Below are 20,416 nucleotides of genomic sequence, written 5' to 3'. Positions count from 1 at the left end.
CACCTCTGGTGAGGTGCAGTACCCTGTGACGACTGAAGCCTCAGGGGCGCCACACGTGGAACCAATTTATGTTTAAAACATTCCAAATCCCGCTTCAGGATATTTTGCTTAGGTCCATTAAGAGCATACCCTATTTAAATCTTTCTCGCTGGGAAAGTGTGGGAATCCAATCCCACACAGACTTGCTAGATGGAACATCCCTCGCCTTTTTTACTAGCATTTGCTCTAAATTCCCCTCCCTGAACAAATCCTTTTACCAATTTTCTAACTAATAACCCTGTGTTTGTAGAGTCTTTGTCAGTCCCTCCCCTTCAAAATTCTTTATTTGAGAGTTTTTTATTAAATCTAAAGGTCTTTCTAATGCGTATAACTTGTTAAACATTCCTCCTCAGGATTAAAAACCTCCCTAACAGCTTTCCATCTTTACCTTTCCCTTGGATTGGCATGTGACTTCATCTTGGATTCAAAGATCCTCTAAATGTATTAATCATATTGAACAGTTAAAAAACACATCTTAGATGGTATTTAGCCCCTGCCAACCTTGCTCATTATGTATCTGAATAGTCGCTGTTGTGCTGGAAGGGATGCCAGTAGACTGCTTCCCTGGCTCACGTCTGGAGGAACTACCCTAAAGTTGCAACAATCTGGGCGCTGGTATTTGGCCTGATTTTTGAACTGACGGGTCTCAGCCTGATACCTTCACCAGGTCTGGCAGTGTTACATCTTGGAATAGAGTCTCTCCCACTAAAATTTAGGGGACTTATAGTTCATATCCTATTAGTTTCTAAACTGTGTTTAAGCACATTGTGGAAGTCAGATCAGATCCTGTCACATTCTGAACTTTACAACCAAATTAACTCTAGCTTCCAGCATAAATATTGTTTAGCGTTGCTGTCCAATGCCAAATCTTCTGTGCTCAAAATGTGGCACCCTGGGCTGATTTCTGTACATGCCTCATCCATCTCTCATCTTTTATAATTTTCTTAATGTAGTAGTATTTGCATTAAATGTATAGCTTTATAAGGCCGCGCCCCTTTTTTTTCCCTTTTTTTGTGACTCACAGGTTCACCAGGAGTCATTTCTTTGTTCTTACATGTTGTTTATGTTGTTATTGTAAGTGTTTGTACGCAAAACAAAAATGAATAAAAAAAAAACTGGATAAAAAAGAATTTTCCTTTCTTCTTTCGCAGTTTAATTAAATGTCCATGCGGTGTCGAATATGTTGGGGAAACCACACAAAATATCCAAGACCGTATCTCGCTAAATAAATCGACTATCGGGTACAAGAAAACAATGATCCCTATTCCAGCACATTTTTTTATCAAGAGGACATACTGTATCACAGCTATGGTATCAGATATTGGAACATATGCCCTTGTCCAGGCATGGGGCAATAGGATTGAGAGGCTTAAAGCCTGCTTTACACGTTGCAATTAATTGTACAATCGCATTTGCGATGTGACATGCCCCGGTTGCATATGCAGTCTTTTGAGATTGCACGTAGGTCGTTTATTTGGTCAGACGTGCGTTCGTATTATGTGTTAAGTTGTACAATTTTGTGTTCGTTTCGTGTGATCATGTGTTTAGTGACTTTTTTTTCCCTCAAATATATGCAAATGTGATCGCAAGTATACTCCCTTATTTCTCTCCAAGCATACATGTCGTTAACGCATTTACGTCATTTAATTGATTAATTATCCACACCAGACAGAATTCCGCTAACTTTGTGTCTATAAAAGCCTCTCAATTAAGGTTTTTTGTTGGTAACCGCATTCGTGACATCGCATGTGCGTTTATAAACGCTTTTTCCTTGCAAGTTTATTGCTGTTTTTTCAGTGAAATATCTAAGGTATGTAACATTTTGAAACTTGAAATATGAGCATTCATGATGTTTACATTTTTTATATTTGTTAAAAAAAAAAAAATATCCAACTAATTATTAAAGGAAAAAAAATTTAAAAAATGTAAAAAAAACCCCAATAACTTCAATAACCAGAAAGCAGGACAAGCAGGATGTATGCCCTTGACACAATTCCAAAGTAGAACTCTGTTGTGCACGAGGACAATCAATATTAAATCACACATACATACAGGCTGCAACTAAATGAGATTGAGTTAAACTATTTTTAGAGAGATCATTTCCAAACGCATGTGCACACAATTTCAACCAGTTATACGATGGGCGTATCAGCGCCACAAGATACGACACAACCACTTCACAGTATGACGTTCTGATTATGGGAGGAAACCATCGTATGAGGAATGTCACACGCTGCAATTGAGTAGATTCGATCAACAAAACATTCAATTCTAGACAAAGATACGATGTGTTTGCGATCACCGTTTTTGCGTTCAATCTTGATCTAACGTAGCTGTCACACGAAAATATGTCACGAACGATGCTGCATGTGCGTCACTTACAACTTGACCCCAACGACGGATTGTAAGATATATTGCAACGTGTAAAGCGGGCTTAAGGTGCGTGAAGCCTTCTGGTTATTCACCCTTCAGATCCTTGAACCATGGGGTCTAAATAGAGAGTATGAGGTCTTTTATTAAAAAAAAAATCCTTGTTGTGTTCACTTAGATAGTCAAATCTGTTGTTATTTTCATTATTATATTTTATTTGTGTATAGGTCTCATAACAATATGGTAAGCGGCCCCTTTAAATAAGCTTCTGTAGTGCAAAATAACAAGCTTTCTTCATTCATCTCTGTACTTTCTGCTTCTTTGCTTGTGGCAATATATAACTAGATCTGTGAGTGTGCATGATTTGAGCATTTTCTTTTTTCATTAAATACCTTTGCCTGTCTTTTGGGCTCATGTCCCGTTAATATTCTGCTGTTTGGTTTTTTGCTACCTCCACATGCACAGTTGTTGTTTCTATTTTTTTCTATGTGGGTGTTCCTGTTGGGTCCTTCTGATTGCTTTTCACCGCTCCTTGCGCAAGTGCAGTATGATTCCATGCCTTTTCGGCTTCTGACTGCTTTTCGCCACTCCTTGCACCTGCGCAGTGTGATTCTGCACTTTCCTGTGGCTTTCGGCTTTCTTCAGAGGCATGCGGCTATTAGATTCCACATATGTGTAGTGTTTTTTTCCCCCTGTGGTGACTTCATTTTCATTTCTTGAACACCGGATCTCTTATTTAAACGTTATCCATATTCCCTGGAGAGCACTACACATCGAGACTTTGTCCAAATATCCTGCCACCTCTCAGGTATGTGCATTATATCCTTATGCGGGTTTCTGTGGGGTCCTTTGATGTATATTTATTTTGGTAGCGCTTTGGGGCTGGTCTTATTATATTAACATGTCAGTTGTCCCTGATAAAGGTGTGTGATGCCCTGGGCAAGCCAGGGGTCACAGGTCATCACACCACCACACCCTACACCCCAGTTAGGCATATCTAAGCTACCAAAATCCTTGTTGCCTTCCTCCAGGAGCTGGTGTCCACACCAGGAGGTGGGCCAGGCGGTTGGCTCCGCCCACTGAGGAGTTCACAGCCCTGGAGGCAGGAAGAACCAGGCAGTTTAGCCCAGGCAGGGCTTGAGTGAGCAGATCAGCTAGGGACGTGAAGGAGTAAACAAGTAGTGCAGTTTAGGAAGTGAAAGTAGAAGGAAGTGAAGTAGTAGTGGAGCTAAGAAGAAAAGCTGAAGTGACAGAAAAGTGAGAGTAGTAAAGCCTGAAGTTGGTCCGGCTGTGTGCCCGGACCGAGACAGCAAGGTCAGCAGACGGCGGTGATAGTCCGCAGGGGTGACTGCTCGGAGGTTGCTGGAAGGACCGCGGATGGGAAGTGGCCCGGCGGTCTGGAGCAGTATACAAAGGACAGTCAGCACCAGGGCAGGGGCCTTTCGGATCCCGGCAAGGCTAGGGTCGCCATAATTTGCCAAATCCGTCAGTGAAGGGGACGTCTGTCTCCAAACAACCAAGTCCCGATTGAAGACAACAGTCCAACCATTAAGGAGGAACACCGCCACCGCCAGGGCACCAGTTTCTCAGGGCCAGCGCCTGCGGGCAAGGTAGGGCTCCTCCGGCCCATATCCAAGCCGGGGAGCGGGTTACCGGTGGGAACCCATCGCAACCATCATCAACATAGGTGCAGGACAGAGGGACCATCACCTACTGGGGAAAGCAAGTGCAGCCGTCCGTGGGAACCGTCTTTCCAGCCGTGTGTTTTACCGAGAACTGTGTCATTGTCTCAGGCTGAGTGAGTACCACAGTGCCGCAAGGCACAGCGCTGCCCCTGCGTCCCTGCGCCCACCAAGCCCTGCATCTCCCACCTCATCACTGGGCCCCGGGATCACCAACCCCTACCCACGGAGGGGCAACACAACAACTGGCTGCTCCATACCATCCCTCCCGGGATCCCCATACAGAGCAGCGGTGGTGTCAACAAATCACCACAACCGTGGGTGGCGTCACGGACAATAAACTATATCCCAACACCCAAAACCCCCTTTCAGTCACGGGCGAGGAGCGCCGCTAGAGTCCCCGGGATCCAACCCATCGCTCGAGCCACCGAGCAGCAGCAGGCCGCAGCAGCCGCGGCAGCCGGACCCGAGCAGCAGTGGGAGAGCGCGGCGTCCCCTCCTCCGCCCGCGACAACTTGGCGTCACGAACAGGATCTTACCGCTCTGCCGTTGGTGAAAAATTTCAGAAGTCGCCATCTTTGGCGCGAAAAGTTCCTGCTCGAGCGTCTTCTCGAGTAACGGAGGCGCGGGGGCCAAGGCCCTGCCCCGGTATAGGAGCGGCCGAAAAGAAGCTAAGGGGGACGCGATGGCGGCTGGCTGCATGTGAGCGCAGCTATAAAAGCAGAGACGCCAGGACTCTGCAGCAATACTGGGTTCCTGGAAGGCACGATTGCCAAGATGTACAACCCAACTCCCAACGAGGAAGCCCCCGCGCCTGCACGGCGACGTGGTTTAGGGACCGGACCGTCCCGCTGAGTAACCGTCTGCAGGCTCATATGCAACTCCTCCTGGAGGAGTGGGAGACCGACATGGTGGACGTGGTGGCTGCTATGTGGAGACGCGAGGCGGAAGAGGATTTGGAGGAGCGGGTAAGAGACCCACGCCCCTGTGTTCCTGAGGGATCGGCCATTGAAGCTGAGGGGCCCGGCCGGCTTCCGCTCACCCCACCTCTCTTCCCGCCACCCACGTTAGTTGCTGCCGCTCCGCCACTAGGCCCGCTACCTGCCCAACCGGTAACGACACCCTGTCCAGCCGTTCCGGCGGACCAGCCAGCTGGAGACGTCCAGGACGTCCCTGAAGTACACCAGGGGGAACCGCTAGAACCTCGGCCCCTTAACAGCATGGTGTCAGAAGTCCCGGTAGAGACTGTGCCAGACCCTGAGCCCGGGACCGTGGCCTGGATGAGGGCCCGGGTGATTCAGTTCCACCAGCGTCAGCAGGAACAAATCCTCCGGATGATGGAGCAGTGGACCAGCGAAGTGGAGATACTGACTACGACTGCCCCGAGGTACGGAGGGGGAACAGATGTAGCAGAGTCGACTGGCGACCCACGTCCCTATGTCCTACCTGGACCGGCCGCTGCGGCTGAGGGGCCCGGCCTAGTCTCGGCCTATGCATTACCCTTGCCGTTACTTATGGGGCGCCTCAGTGTAAGCTCGCCTAATTTACTGCTCCGTGCCACTGCAGAAGGGTCTGAAGTGTTGGATGCTGGAGACCAGGAAGCTGCGGCAGCTGGCGGCAACCCTCCTGACGCAGGAACAAGAGATGATGACTCCGGCCCTAGCCCCGGGTCCGCTGTTGAGTTGGAAGAGGCAATGGAGCGTGCCCGTTATGTCGGAGGTCCAATGGTCTTCCACACCCCGCGTACCGGTGGAAATGGGTACAAGGTGCCCCTGTCACAGCAGGCATGTCAGTGCATGTTTGATATGCTGGTGGAGGGTGATGGATCCGCTCTAGCTGAATATTTGGAGTGATGGCAGCGGAGTACTGCTGCACAGTCCCCGTTGGGACCACCAGTCAGCATGTTTACAAGTTTTGTTTGAAAAGTTTTGAAAGATGATGATAAGCAAAATGATTACCGGAGCTTTACCTGATTAACCGTGATTGAGAAAACCGGCCGTTGCCGGCACCGTTGTCCCCGTGGGGACCGTTTGAAAAGGTTGCATAAGGGACTCCTTATGGTCAAGCCCGTGAACTTGCAGGGCAACCACAAACGTTAAGTGGAATGTAAATAAGTTGTTTTACCGTTACCGTTTCCGCAGTTGCCGCCTCCGGAGAGGCAGGTTGGAGAGAGGGCCCGCAGTAGAGCCGGCTGGGGCCCAGCCACCACAGGAACCGGTGGCTACCCTCTGGAGGGGAAGGACAGATCCCGCTCGGGTAACTTGTGCTGGACTTGGGTCAAGGGGTGCTGCCTGGGTTTTAGGGGCAGCATCAGGGCCAGGTTGCTTGGGTGGGAGAGAGCGGAAACCGTAACCGTGAACCGTTTTGCAACGTTAAAGAAATGTGCCTCCCGTTGTGGGATGATGTATTAAAATGTATATATGTTACCGTTTTACTTTTATATATTTTACAGAAAATAAAACTGGTGGTGGACGGGCAGCCCGCGGACGGTCTGCATTTTGCTAAGGGGGAATGTAACGCCCTGGGCAAGCCAGGAGTCACAGGTCATCACACCACCACACCCTACACCCCAGTTAGGCACATCTAAGCTACCAAAATCCTTGTTGCCTTCCTCCAGGAGCTGGTGTCCACACCAGGGGGTGGGCCAGGCGGTTGGCTCCGCCCACCGAGGAGTTCACAGCCCTGGAGGCAGGAAGAACCAGGCAGTTTAGCCCAGGCAGGGCTTGAGTGAGCAGATCAGCTAGGGACGTGAAGGAGTAAACAAGTAGTGCAGTTTAGGAAGTGAAAGTAGAAGGAAGTGAAGTAGTAGTGGAGCTAAGAAGAAAAGCTGAAGTGACAGAAAAGTGAGAGTAGTAAAGCCTGAAGTTGGTCCGGCTGTGTGCCCGGACCGAGACAGCAAGATCAGCAGACGGCGGTGATAGTCCGCAGGGGTGACTGCTCGGAGGTTGCTGGAAGGACCGCGGATGGGTAGTGGCCCGGCAGTCTGGAGCAGTATACAAAGGACATTCAGCACCAGGGCAGGGGCCTTTCGGATCCCGGCAAGGCTAGGAGTCGCCATAATTTGCCAAATCCGTCAGTGAAGGGGACGTCTGTCTCCAAACAACCAAGTCCCGATTGAAGGCAACAGTCCAACCATTAAGGAGGAACACCGCCACCGCCAGGGCACCAGTTTCTCAGGGCCAGCGCCTGCGGGCAAAGTAGGGCTCCTCCGGCCCATATCCAAGCCGGGGAGCGGGTTACCGGTGGGAACCCATCGCAACCATCATCAACATAGGTGCAGGACAGAGGGACCATCACCTACTGGGGAAAGCAAGTGCAGCCGTCCGTGGGAACCGTCTTTCCAGCCGTGTGTTTTACCGAGAACTGTGTCATTGTCTCAGGCTGAGTGAGTACCACAGTGCCGCAAGGCACAGCGCTGCCCCTGCGTCCCTGCGCCCACCAAGCCCTGCATCTCCCACCTCATCACTGGGCCCCGGGATCACCAACCCCTACCCACGGAGGGGCAACACAACAACTGGCTGCTCCATACCATCCCTCCCGGGATCCCCATACAGAGCAGCGGTGGTGTCAACAAATCACCACAACCGTGGGTGGCGTCACGGACAATAAACTATATCCCAACACCCAAAACCCCCTTTCAGTCACGGGCGAGGAGCGCCGCTAGAGTCCCCGGGATCCAACCCATCGCTCGAGCCACCGAGCAGCAGCAGGCCGCAGCAGCCGCGGCAGCCGGACCCGAGCAGCAGTGGGAGAGCGCGGCGTCCCCTCCTCCGCCCGCGACAACTTGGCGTCACGAACAGGATCTTACCGCTCTGCCGTTGGTGAAAAATTTCAGAAGTCGCCATCTTTGGCGCGAAAAGTTCCTGCTCGAGCGTCTTCTCGAGTAACGGAGGCGCGGGGGCCAAGGCCCTGCCCCGGTATAGGAGCGGCCGAAAAGAAGCTAAGGGGGACGCGATGGCGGCTGGCTGCATGTGAGCGCAGCTATAAAAGCAGAGACGCCAGGACTCTGCAGCAATACTGGGTTCCTGGAAGGCACGATTGCCAAGATGTACAACCCAACTCCCAACGAGGAAGCCCCCGCGCCTGCACGGCGACGTGGTTTAGGGACCGGACCGTCCCGCTGAGTAACCGTCTGCAGGCTCATATGCAACTCCTCCTGGAGGAGTGGGAGACCGACATGGTGGACGTGGTGGCTGCTATGTGGAGACGCGAGGCGGAAGAGGATTTGGAGGAGCGGGTAAGAGACCCACGCCCCTGTGTTCCTGAGGGATCGGCCATTGAAGCTGAGGGGCCCGGCCGGCTTCCGCTCACCCCACCTCTCTTCCCGCCACCCACGTTAGTTGCTGCCGCTCCGCCACTAGGCCCGCTACCTGCCCAACCGGTAACGACACCCTGTCCAGCCGTTCCGGCGGACCAGCCAGCTGGAGACGTCCAGGACGTCCCTGAAGTACACCAGGGGGAACCGCTAGAACCTCGGCCCCTTAACAGCATGGTGTCAGAAGTCCCGGTAGAGACTGTGCCAGACCCTGAGCCCGGGACCGTGGCCTGGATGAGGGCCCGGGTGATTCAGTTCCACCAGCGTCAGCAGGAACAAATCCTCCGGATGATGGAGCAGTGGACCAGCGAAGTGGAGATACTGACTACGACTGCCCCGAGGTACGGAGGGGGAACAGATGTAGCAGAGTCGACTGGCGACCCACGTCCCTATGTCCTACCTGGACCGGCCGCTGCGGCTGAGGGGCCCGGCCTAGTCTCGGCCTATGCATTACCCTTGCCGTTACTTATGGGGCGCCTCAGTGTAAGCTCGCCTAATTTACTGCTCCGTGCCACTGCAGAAGGGTCTGAAGTGTTGGATGCTGGAGACCAGGAAGCTGCGGCAGCTGGCGGCAACCCTCCTGACGCAGGAACAAGAGATGATGACTCCGGCCCTAGCCCCGGGTCCGCTGTTGAGTTGGAAGAGGCAATGGAGCGTGCCCGTTATGTCGGAGGTCCAATGGTCTTCCACACCCCGCGTACCGGTGGAAATGGGTACAAGGTGCCCCTGTCACAGCAGGCATGTCAGTGCATGTTTGATATGCTGGTGGAGGGTGATGGATCCGCTCTAGCTGAATATTTGGAGTGATGGCAGCGGAGTACTGCTGCACAGTCCCCGTTGGGACCACCAGTCAGCATGTTTACAAGTTTTGTTTGAAAAGTTTTGAAAGATGATGATAAGCAAAATGATTACCGGAGCTTTACCTGATTAACCGTGATTGAGAAAACCGGCCGTTGCCGGCACCGTTGTCCCCGTGGGGACCGTTTGAAAAGGTTGCATAAGGGACTCCTTATGGTCAAGCCCGTGAACTTGCAGGGCAACCACAAACGTTAAGTGGAATGTAAATAAGTTGTTTTACCGTTACCGTTTCCGCAGTTGCCGCCTCCGGAGAGGCAGGTTGGAGAGAGGGCCCGCAGTAGAGCCGGCTGGGGCCCAGCCACCACAGGAACCGGTGGCTACCCTCTGGAGGGGAAGGACAGATCCCGCTCGGGTAACTTGTGCTGGACTTGGGTCAAGGGGTGCTGCCTGGGTTTTAGGGGCAGCATCAGGGCCAGGTTGCTTGGGTGGGAGAGAGCGGAAACCGTAACCGTGAACCGTTTTGCAACGTTAAAGAAATGTGCCTCCCGTTGTGGGATGATGTATTAAAATGTATATATGTTACCGTTTTACTTTTATATATTTTACAGAAAATAAAACTGGTGGTGGACGGGCAGCCCGCGGACGGTCTGCATTTTGCTAAGGGGGAATGTAACGCCCTGGGCAAGCCAGGAGTCACAGGTCATCACACCACCACACCCTACACCCCAGTTAGGCACATCTAAGCTACCAAAATCCTTGTTGCCTTCCTCCAGGAGCTGGTGTCCACACCAGGGGGTGGGCCAGGCGGTTGGCTCCGCCCACCGAGGAGTTCACAGCCCTGGAGGCAGGAAGAACCAGGCAGTTTAGCCCAGGCAGGGCTTGAGTGAGCAGATCAGCTAGGGACGTGAAGGAGTAAACAAGTAGTGCAGTTTAGGAAGTGAAAGTAGAAGGAAGTGAAGTAGTAGTGGAGCTAAGAAGAAAAGCTGAAGTGACAGAAAAGTGAGAGTAGTAAAGCCTGAAGTTGGTCCGGCTGTGTGCCCGGACCGAGACAGCAAGGTCAGCAGACGGCGGTGATAGTCCGCAGGGGTGACTGCTCGGAGGTTGCTGGAAGGACCGCGGATGGGTAGTGGCCCGGCAGTCTGGAGCAGTATACAAAGGACATTCAGCACCAGGGCAGGCGCCTTTCGGATCCCGGCAAGGCTAGGAGTCGCCATAATTTGCCAAATCCGTCAGTGAAGGGGACGTCTGTCTCCAAACAACCAAGTCCCGATTGAAGGCAACAGTCCAACCATTAAGGAGGAACACCGCCACCGCCAGGGCACCAGTTTCTCAGGGCCAGCGCCTGCGGGCAAAGTAGGGCTCCTCCGGCCCATATCCAAGCCGGGGAGCGGGTTACCGGTGGGAACCCATCGCAACCATCATCAACATAGGTGCAGGACAGAGGGACCATCACCTACTGGGGAAAGCAAGTGCAGCCGTCCGTGGGAACCGTCTTTCCAGCCGTGTGTTTTACCGAGAACTGTGTCATCGTCTCAGGCTGAGTGAGTACCACAGTGCCGCAAGGCACAGCGCTGCCCCCGCGTCCCTGCGCCCACCAAGCCCTGCATCTCCCACCTCATCACTGGGCCCCGGGATCACCAACCCCTACCCACGGAGGGGCAACACAACAACTGGCTGCTCCATACCATCCCTCCCGGGATCCCCATACAGAGCAGCGGTGGTGTCAACAAATCACCACAACCGTGGGTGGCGTCACGGACAATAAACTATATCCCAACACCCAAAACCCCCTTTCACTCACGGGCGAGGAGCGCCGCTAGAGTACCCGGGATCCGGCCCATCGCTCGAGCCACCGAGCAGCAGCAGGCCGCAGCAGCCGCGGCAGCCGGACCCGAGCAGCAGTGGGAGAGCGCGGCGTCCCCTCCTCCGCCCGCGACAGGTGCATTTGTTTACACTTATTTATCTTTTTCAGACTCTTTGAGTCACCATTACTTGATTGTCATTTACTTCAGTGACCTGCATCCATAGGTAGTATGTTTCACATGTTTATCGTTTACTATGTCTATGTTGTTTTCATGCTTTTGTCACAGCATCTATTCCTGGACAATGCTATGTTATTGAGTTATGATTTGTTTGTTCTACCAATATACCTCTCTTACATTTATATAATTTATTTGTATAACAGTGTTTTGGGTTGAATATGAATATGGAATATTTCCCATTGTAATATTTTATTTCTATTAATTCTTTTGGGTGTATATCAACTTTGACAAAGGCCAGTTGGCTGAAATGTTAATCCATGCTGAATGTAATTGGTTTGTGAAAATATATTATTCATTAAAGTTTAAATTCAGTTGGAATCGCAAGAACCCTGTCATTTTTGCTTACTGTGTAGCGGAGTTTTACAGTACCATGAAGTAGTACTTGTCATGAAAAAAACAGTCTCAATATTGTATGGGAAGGATATAGAATATGAAGGATAACATATTAAACATTTTATGGGACACAAAAAGGAACTAAGTAAATATAAATTAAAAGAAAAAAATACACAACTTGATTCAAATCTCCATTTGAATCGTTGTGTTCTCATACAATTTTCTATACATTTGTTTTTATACATATATTTTTATATTTACATAATTTTTATATATTTATTCCTTGTGATTTTAACATTTTTTGTTCTTTCTTTTTCCATCTCCAGTATATATACATATTTTTTTATTGGGCACTGCTAATTTTTTTGTTCTTTCTTTTTCCATCTCCAGTATATATACATATTTTTTTTATTGGGCACTGCTAATTTTTTAGCTATTTAAATTCCTGTGGTTTAGCTCATTTAAATGACTAACTGGTGCTTATGTGCTGTTAGCATTTAATTAATTGGGTAGATTAATGTTCCCAAACTCTGAGGACTGTTTTTTTTTCCAGCAGGACAATGCACCATGCCACACAGCTAGGTCAATCAATGTGTGGATGAAGGACCACTACATCAAAACCCTGTCATGGCCAGCCCAGTCTCCAGACCTGAACCCCATTGAAAACCTCTGGAATGTAATCAAGAGGAATAAGCCATCAAACAAAGAAGAACTGCTTACATTTTTGCACCAGGAGTGGCAAAAGGTCACCCAAAGGCAGTGTGAAAGACTTGTAGAAAGCATGCCAAAATGCGTGAAGGCTGTGATTAAAAATCATGGTTATTCCACAAAATATTGATTTCTGAACTCTTCCCGAGTTAAAACATGATTAGTATTGTTGTTTCTAAATGATTATGAACTTGTTTTCTTTGCATTATTTGAGGTCTGAAAGCAATGTATCTTTTGTTATTTTGACCATTTCTCATTATCAGAAAATAAATACAAAATTTATTGCTTGAAAATTCGGAGACATGTTATCAGTAGTTTATAGAATAAAAGAACAGTTGACATTTTACTCAAAAATATACCTATAAAGAGAAAAATGAGAAAAACTGACAATTTTGCAGTGGTCTTTACATTTTTGCCAGATATATATATATATATATATATATATATATATATATAAAATATGTATTATATATATATCTCTGGCAAAAATTTAAAGAGATATATATTGTGTGTGTATGTATATGTGTGTGTATATATATATATATATATATATATATATATATATATATATATATAATAATGAAACCTTGGTTAATTGGTTAACGAGAACAATAGAACAATCCATTCTAGGAGTGTGCTTGTTAACCAAGTTACTCGTTAGGCAAAGCAAGATTTCCCATATTAAATCATTGCAATGCAGACAATTCGTTCCACAACTTGTTAAATGTCCCATCCTGGTCCCCTGTTGTACCATTCCACACATGCACAAACACAATCACGTACAAACACACACAAACACGCACAAACACACACAAGCACACGCACATATTATGCTCACCTTACCTTCCGTTCCATCGCCGGCCTGCTGGGCCTTGCTGTTCTCTAGCACGGGCTGTGTATCGGTTAACAATGACGACGAGGGAGGAACTTCCGCACCCAGAGAGCTGACGTCAAAGGCAGGAGCCTCTGATTGGTCAGTGCGCTGCCTTTGAGTAGCGTCTGACAGGGGAAGTTCCTGCCTCATTGCCGATGGTTACCAATACACAGCATGGAGCGGCAAACTACAGGACCCAGGAGGCCAGCGATGGAACGGAAGGTACACATATTATGCTCACCTTACCTTCCGTTCCATCACCAGCCTCCTGGGTCTTGAAGTTCGCCGCGAGGATTCCTCATTCGTCGCGATGCACCGGCGAACTACAAGACTCAGGAGGCCCGTGATGGAACGGAAGGTAAGGTGAGCATAATACTGTATGTGTGTGCATGTTTGTTTGTGTGTTTTTTGTGCGTGCATGTGTGTGTTTGTGTGGACTGCAAGAGCGGGTCAGAGCGTGGTGGATGTACGGAACCCTACGTGTGAGTGGTGAGGATTTTGCTTGCACAGCAAAGCTTTCTCGTAAACCGAGATACAAATTTACAGAAAGCTTTGCTTGTTAAGTGAAATTCTCGTTAAGTGGGTTACTCGTTAAGCAGGGTTCCACTGTATATATATATATATATATATATATATATATATATATATATATATATATATATATATATATATATCTGTGTAATGTCTGCTGTGGCTAAAACCTGATGAAGGGGCCAGACCATTGCGGAAACACGTTGTATTAATAAAAAGTAAGATATTACCATGGCTTCCCTCTTTGATCTGCAGCACCTGATATTGTCATTTCGATCACTAGTTCTCTACATGTTAATTCCCTTCTGACGATTGGTGACTGGGGAAGCAACGATCAATCAGCAGTGTTCCCCTGAGGCTAGGAACAGCCGGAGGGATGTAGAATCACTCACTGACAGCTCCAGGGGCAGCCATGTATCCTCCTGCTTACTTCACTCTGGGCTCTGCTTGTGATGTCTGAGGTGGATTCGTCTGCTAGCATTGCATCCTCTTGCTTGTTCTTCTCTGGGTCCGCATGTGGGATTTGAGGCAGACGGCAGAAAACACCCATCCAAGATGTGAGTGAGTCCATTCATCATCCGGAGGTCACTGTCGTGTGTGCATGCTGTTTGCAGTGTTGTGCCTGCTGCACACCCTGCTCAGGTAAGTGCATTACTTCTTACCCCTGTTCCATTTCGGACCAGGATTCTACACAGGAGCACACCTTGCCTATTCTTGTTTTTCAGAATCACTAGGATCTGTTGAAGCGTTCCAGAGTTATTACCTCATAAGGTGATGATGGTCAAAATTGAAAAAAATGGCCTGGTCATGAAAGTGAAAACAGACTGGGGGTGAAAGGGTAATATAGGCTAGAAAAATATAATCACAATTTTGTACATTTCTATATCAATCATCACTAGTTATATTACTTAAGAAGAAAGGCTGAATCTCAATCATAAAACCATAAAAGAACAAAAAACACTGTAATTTAGAAAACTATATATGTATATACAGTACATGTAAGCAATGTCATCCTTCATGGATCAGTTGCTTTCTTTTCCAAAATGTAAGCACTTTTCCCAAACATGTTTGCCTCAAGTGTTTTTCTATTTACAGCCAACATTTAGTCAGATCTAATCTCCGACTCCTCTCCTTTGTACAAAATGTACAGTACTGTTCAAGGTAAATCAGCACCCTGAAGGCCAATTTAGACCGGAGGCCATATGCGCAGTCTCTGCAAAGAAAAGAGACAGACCCCACTGATCAAAAAACAAACATGTCCAGAGTCTCTGGCTGGCAGCTACAAACTATACTATGAGGACTAAGCAATAATTAAAACCTTCAGAGAAACCTGTGTAAACATCAAGGGAAATGTACAGTACACGAATGCTTACACATTTTCCTTTGCGAAATAGAAGCTGATTTCCTGCCAGGGTGAAATAGCGCGTTTTCCATCTTTTGATGAACTTCCACCGGACCTGCTTCTCTTTAAGTCTCCCTTCAATCAGAGGTTGGCCTTCTTGATTCACGACTGCAAGAAAAAAAACAGAAAAATCAACAATTAAACACATTTCTCCTAAGGCTGTAAAAATCAAAGCTTGGAAATAAGCCAGACACAACAATGACCTTCTGTAAGAATTTAATGAGTAAATCATTGAAGAAAATGCTTCAGCTGAACTCTATAGGGGCGATTAGCAAAACTCCTTCCAGGCGCTTTATATACTGTTGAGTAAACGTTACAATCTCTTCTACTTAGAAGGAAAAATCCAAGATTTGATAAATCTGTTCAGGAGATGTGATGTAAACAATGCCCATTGTATGCTGTATTTACAAGAATCGTTTTCAAGCATTTGGCTTTCAGTGTCTGCTACAGATTGGGATATGTTTACAGAAAGTCTCATCTTGGGAATATAATGAGGAAAATCTGCTCATTTGTATGAATTACATTTTTGGAGCCTTCTAAGACTGTTGGACACAAACAAGTTATTCTTCTCATTTAGTCAAACAGTTTCTCTTCCAGCAAGCCTTTGGTTTCTTGAACAAACATATCTATTGTGGCCAAACCAGGGAAAATTTCACCATCCTGTAGTGTTTGGAAATGTTTCTGAACCACTTTCCCATAATATTCCAAGACGAATAAGCAAATCTTGCCCAGACTGGTGTTAAGTTGTAAATCAAGAAATGTATTGAACATTTTGTCATAGCTATTGGCAAGTTGCTAAAGTTCTTTTGCCTAGGTTACTGACAGTATACACCAATGCTGAGAAAACGTGATCAGCTAAGGCTGGGGCTACAATAGCGACTTTTTCCATGAGACAGGTAGCACAGCCAAAGAACTACATTGCACTATAAAAAAATGAACCTTGTCATGTTGCAACTAGAAAATGTTGGCAATCTTGACTTGGAAATCACAGAAAGTCCAGTGGGCTTGGATTTTTTCCAACTTACTAGTCAAAGTCAAGTTAACTTGCTGGTTGCGACGTGACTGCATTCACCTTAATTATGGTGTAATTTAGCATTGCCATAGTGTCATAGTTGGCTATATGACATGTTTTAGTTTTTGCCAATACAGTGCAATAATGCCTCTGATTTTGCAGATGAGGCAGAGCCTTATCACATTGCACTTGCTCTGAGTCCTAACTACTCCACTATCGCTACAGATACTAATTTCATTACATTGTACAAGGGAAGTAAGACTTTGCAATTAAAAATCAGTAATTATTTCTCAATTTGTTCTGTGAGGTAGCGACCGGCTATATAGTGAATGGCCGCTATGTATCGCAAAGGCGATAGTCCTCTGATGTAAACCTGGAATGTTTTCTATGGGGCTTGTAGTTCCACAAGGTTGGTAATATTTGCTGGGCCAGGTTTAAGAATATCCAGAAGTGTGGGTGGTCTGGCTATTCACATTCCTCCATCTATGGAGTGTCTCAGATGTTATAATATGACTGTTTATTTGAGCACATGGATTCCCTGGGGTTGGAGGCTGCAAACTTCCTAGAAGACACTGGATGGGAGAGTGCTCTCTCAGTGTTTGGAAGATGGAAGATTTCCTGGAAGACACTTGAGAGGAGAGTGCAGCCAGGATAGAGAGGCTGTGCAGGGAAGAAGCAATCCTTCAAAGCTGTGGTCTGACAGGAGTCAGCATGAGCAGCATAGCTGCTGGAAGATAACCTCACAAAAGGGGTTGTGTACTGCCTGAGGTCAGTGAGTGACTGTTCCAATACTTTCCCTAGGGTACATCTGTGAGGTTGTATCCAAAGCCATGTGGGTGTATCTGTGGATGAAACTGACTTTTTGTCATATACCATGTTTGTGTTGCTTTGAAGCCGTAAGAAAGCCTTTGTTATGTCACTGCAGTGCCGGATTATGTGTGTGAATAAAGCAACTGGACTGTTTAAATAGAAAACCGTTCTTGTGTGCCTTAATCTAACAGCCAAGCAAGTGTCCTCCATTACATGTAGTGATCATAGCCTCACAGTTCGTTTCTACACAGAACAGTAAACTGATCTGAAGCACAGATCCCCGGCCAGTCCACTATACTTACTTTCTGAGGCGTAACTTGAAGATCCTTGGCCACATGTCAGAAATTCTAATACAATCCCCTCCTACCATGTGCCTTTTATAAAAAAAACAACTGTCAAAATGTGTGGCTTTAAGCCTTTTGGGCCTGGTTCCACTATAGCCTATTATTGCTACACCAACTAAAGCCTGTCAGTTGACCTTTTTGAAAGTGCCTAAACTTGAAACCACTGAAAATCCATAGTGTGAAAATGTAGGGATATTATCCACTGAATGGGAGGTCTTTTGTTCTAACAAAGTCCTTAACATATTTTCCTGCTGCTTGTTTAACTATGTTGAAATGAGAGAAAATTAGTATAAGTGGTTCTTGGCATCGCTATATGTAAGCCATGTAGAATGCCTAAGAGAACTGTGTGCAACTCCATCCAACATAATGGCTAACCAATTTCAGTGGTGACTCAGCATATGTAAAAATGCACATTTACCATTAATTTGATACAGGCAAGTTACATTTACGAGCATGCATTCTTCTCAATTCCTAATGTTTCCAGATGACTGTAATTATATGTAAAGCAATGGAAATTCTATAGCTGTCCTTACTTTCTGTGATGTGGTCATAATACCTGAAGCATTTTTTCCATCCCTTAAACGAATGGAGACATCTTGATTAGTTTTTCTATAAAAGGAAAGTAAAGCTTTCTTTTATGATCCCAAAAAGAAGGTGAATGGGAATTTACATAAATGATCAATAGGCATGGTATAAGAAGTTGTGCCAGGACACTGCACATTCATCCGACTTACCTTTTTATTGTCCTAACCTTGTAAATTAACTTTACCTAAAACATATGAATGCAATCAGTATCCTGCATCAATATGGAATTTAATTACTTCTTTTATTGACCCAAAATGCCCCTTTTCTAGTTGTGGATCAAGTCCCAATATGTGTCAGTGTTGCTTGTAAAAGAGAAGCCACACTGGACTCACATTATCTTTAAAAAGTTTCTGCAGGATAAGAAAAAATAAAGAAAATGTCATTAGGAATATTAACCCTAAAACCTTAAATGAACAAATTACGATCATTTTGTCTATGGCGGTAAAATGCCTGCCATCCTATTAAACACTGTCAGAAATCTTAAAAGGGCAGGAGCCTGTGGGATCATCCTCCCATAATACCTGTCTGTGGAGGAAAATGTGTCCCAATGGATACTGTAATCTAACATTGGGGATACCAAAGTTGCCGATTATAAGGGGGGGGAGCTGCTCACCAGAGTGAATACTAGGATCAAAACAGATCAGCGGCACAAGCCCCAAGACATATTTTGCCCCCCATTGCGCCAAGAAGATCTTGTAAACACCACAGATAACACAGTGATATCTTTCAAAATACAGATAATGTAGTAGATATCACATGCAGTCCCATGTAACACCACAGATAAAACAGTGATATCTCTCTAAATACAGATAATGTAGTAGATGCCACATGCAGTCCCATGTAACACCACAGATAACACAGTGATAGCTCTCTAAATACAGATAATGTAGTAGATGTCACATGTAGTCCCATGTAACACCACAGAGAACACAGTGATAACTCTTAAGGCCCTGTCACACACAGAGATAAACCTGTGGTAGACCTGTGGTAGACCTGTGGTAGACCTGTGGTAGACCTGTGGTAGACCTGTGGTAGACCTGTGGTAGACCTGTGGTAGACCTGTGGTAGACCTGTGGTAGACCTGTGGTTGCAGTGAAATTGTGGACAATCAGTGCCAGGTTTGTGGCTGTGTACAAATGGAAAAATATGTCCATGATTTCACTGCAACCACAGATCTGCCAAAGATTTATCTCTGTGTGTGACGGGGCCTTAAGTGTAGAAAATGTAGTAGATGTCACCTGCAGTGATAACTCTCTGAATAGAGAAAATATTGTAGATCTCATCTGTAGGCATACCTCCCAACTTTTGAAGAATAGAAAGAGGGACAAAGTATGTGGTGCGCAGTGTGCTGCGGCAAATTTTGACCACGCCCCCACCACACCCATTTGGCAGTGAGGGATGTTCAGCAGATACCCCGGATCATTAATTCATAGTTGTATCAGCCAGAACTTTCTCATATTTATATGTGTCACTATATGACATGTGGCTTTTTTGTGCCTGTGAAACCGTGTTCACACAATTCCAGAAATCCTGTGTTTTTTGCAGGATCTGCACCAAATTATACAATAACAATCTTCTCTGATTATTGCATTTTTGCTGCATTTTTTTTATATCTTTTCCCCATTATTTCTTCTGTTTTTGTAGTACAGAAATGCTTGGATTCTGCACTTATAAAAGTAACTGCAGTTTTTTCCATGCATTTTTTTAAAATAGAAACCTCTAGAGGAAGAAAACCAACAGATTTCAGCAGCGTCTTTTCATGAAATCACATCCCCTTTGCTTGGACAATTAAACACAGCAGAATTTATGTGGAAAAAAAGCAGCAGAAAAACCCGGCATTTACGCTACATGCAAACATGGACTAAATGTCCAAGCAAATTGGATGTGACGTCATGAAATCTCCGCCCTCTGTGCGTCTACAGACACCGCTGAACTGTGCAGTGTTGGTGGGTTTTTTCTCTATAGACATCTTTGTGGAGCTTTATAAAAAATGCAAGGGAAAAAATGCTGTTTCATTTTTAAACAGAATCAAGGCTTTTCTGTAGTATTAAAAAAGCATTAAAAACCCAGATTCATGTCTGCACCAATCATGTATCAAATGTCATAAAAAACTCTGCAAACATGCAAATAAGAGAAGATTGTTATTGTGTTGAGTGGTGCTGAAAAAACGCAACACTTACACTACATGTGAACGTGGTCTACATTTTTATTACATTTTTTTATGGGTTTTGATAGAAAAAAATAATCAATTGCACCATTTGTTCCCCGCCATTTACCGATCCCCGTAAATAATGTGATCGCTGTGTTGTTGAAGTCTTTACAATTACAGGGACACCAAAATATGTCAATGTAATTTGCTGATTTGTGATGTTTATTATTTTTTTTAAAAAAAGCGCAATCAAAATTATTTTATTCTATATTATATATTATTCTATTTTTTTATTATTTTTAGTAATTTAGTATTTTTTTTTATTATTTTTAGTAATTTTATTATTAGAAGAAAAAAATCTTTTACTCTCCCTCTGGAATACAGAAAATAGAGATGCTGCTCTGCAGAAGGCATTTCTATGT

General features: G+C 46.0%; 1 protein-coding gene across 1 annotated transcript in view; it reads right to left on the bottom strand.

Moving 5' to 3' along the window:
* VEPH1 (ventricular zone expressed PH domain containing 1) overlaps window positions 1–20,416 on the bottom strand; it is a 755,777-nt gene that overhangs the window by 47,978 nt on the left and 687,383 nt on the right. The window contains exon 13 of the mRNA XM_075340702.1: window positions 15,066–15,202. Coding sequence (XP_075196817.1) covers window positions 15,066–15,202 — 137 coding nt within the window. The remainder of the gene's footprint in view (window positions 1–15,065; window positions 15,203–20,416) is intronic.

Source organism: Anomaloglossus baeobatrachus, chromosome 3 (assembly GCF_048569485.1).
Source record: "Anomaloglossus baeobatrachus isolate aAnoBae1 chromosome 3, aAnoBae1.hap1, whole genome shotgun sequence".
Taxonomy (NCBI): Eukaryota; Metazoa; Chordata; class Amphibia; order Anura; family Aromobatidae; genus Anomaloglossus; species Anomaloglossus baeobatrachus.
The sequence above is the reverse complement of the archived record's forward strand: the minus strand, read 5'-3'. Positions and strand labels throughout refer to the sequence as shown.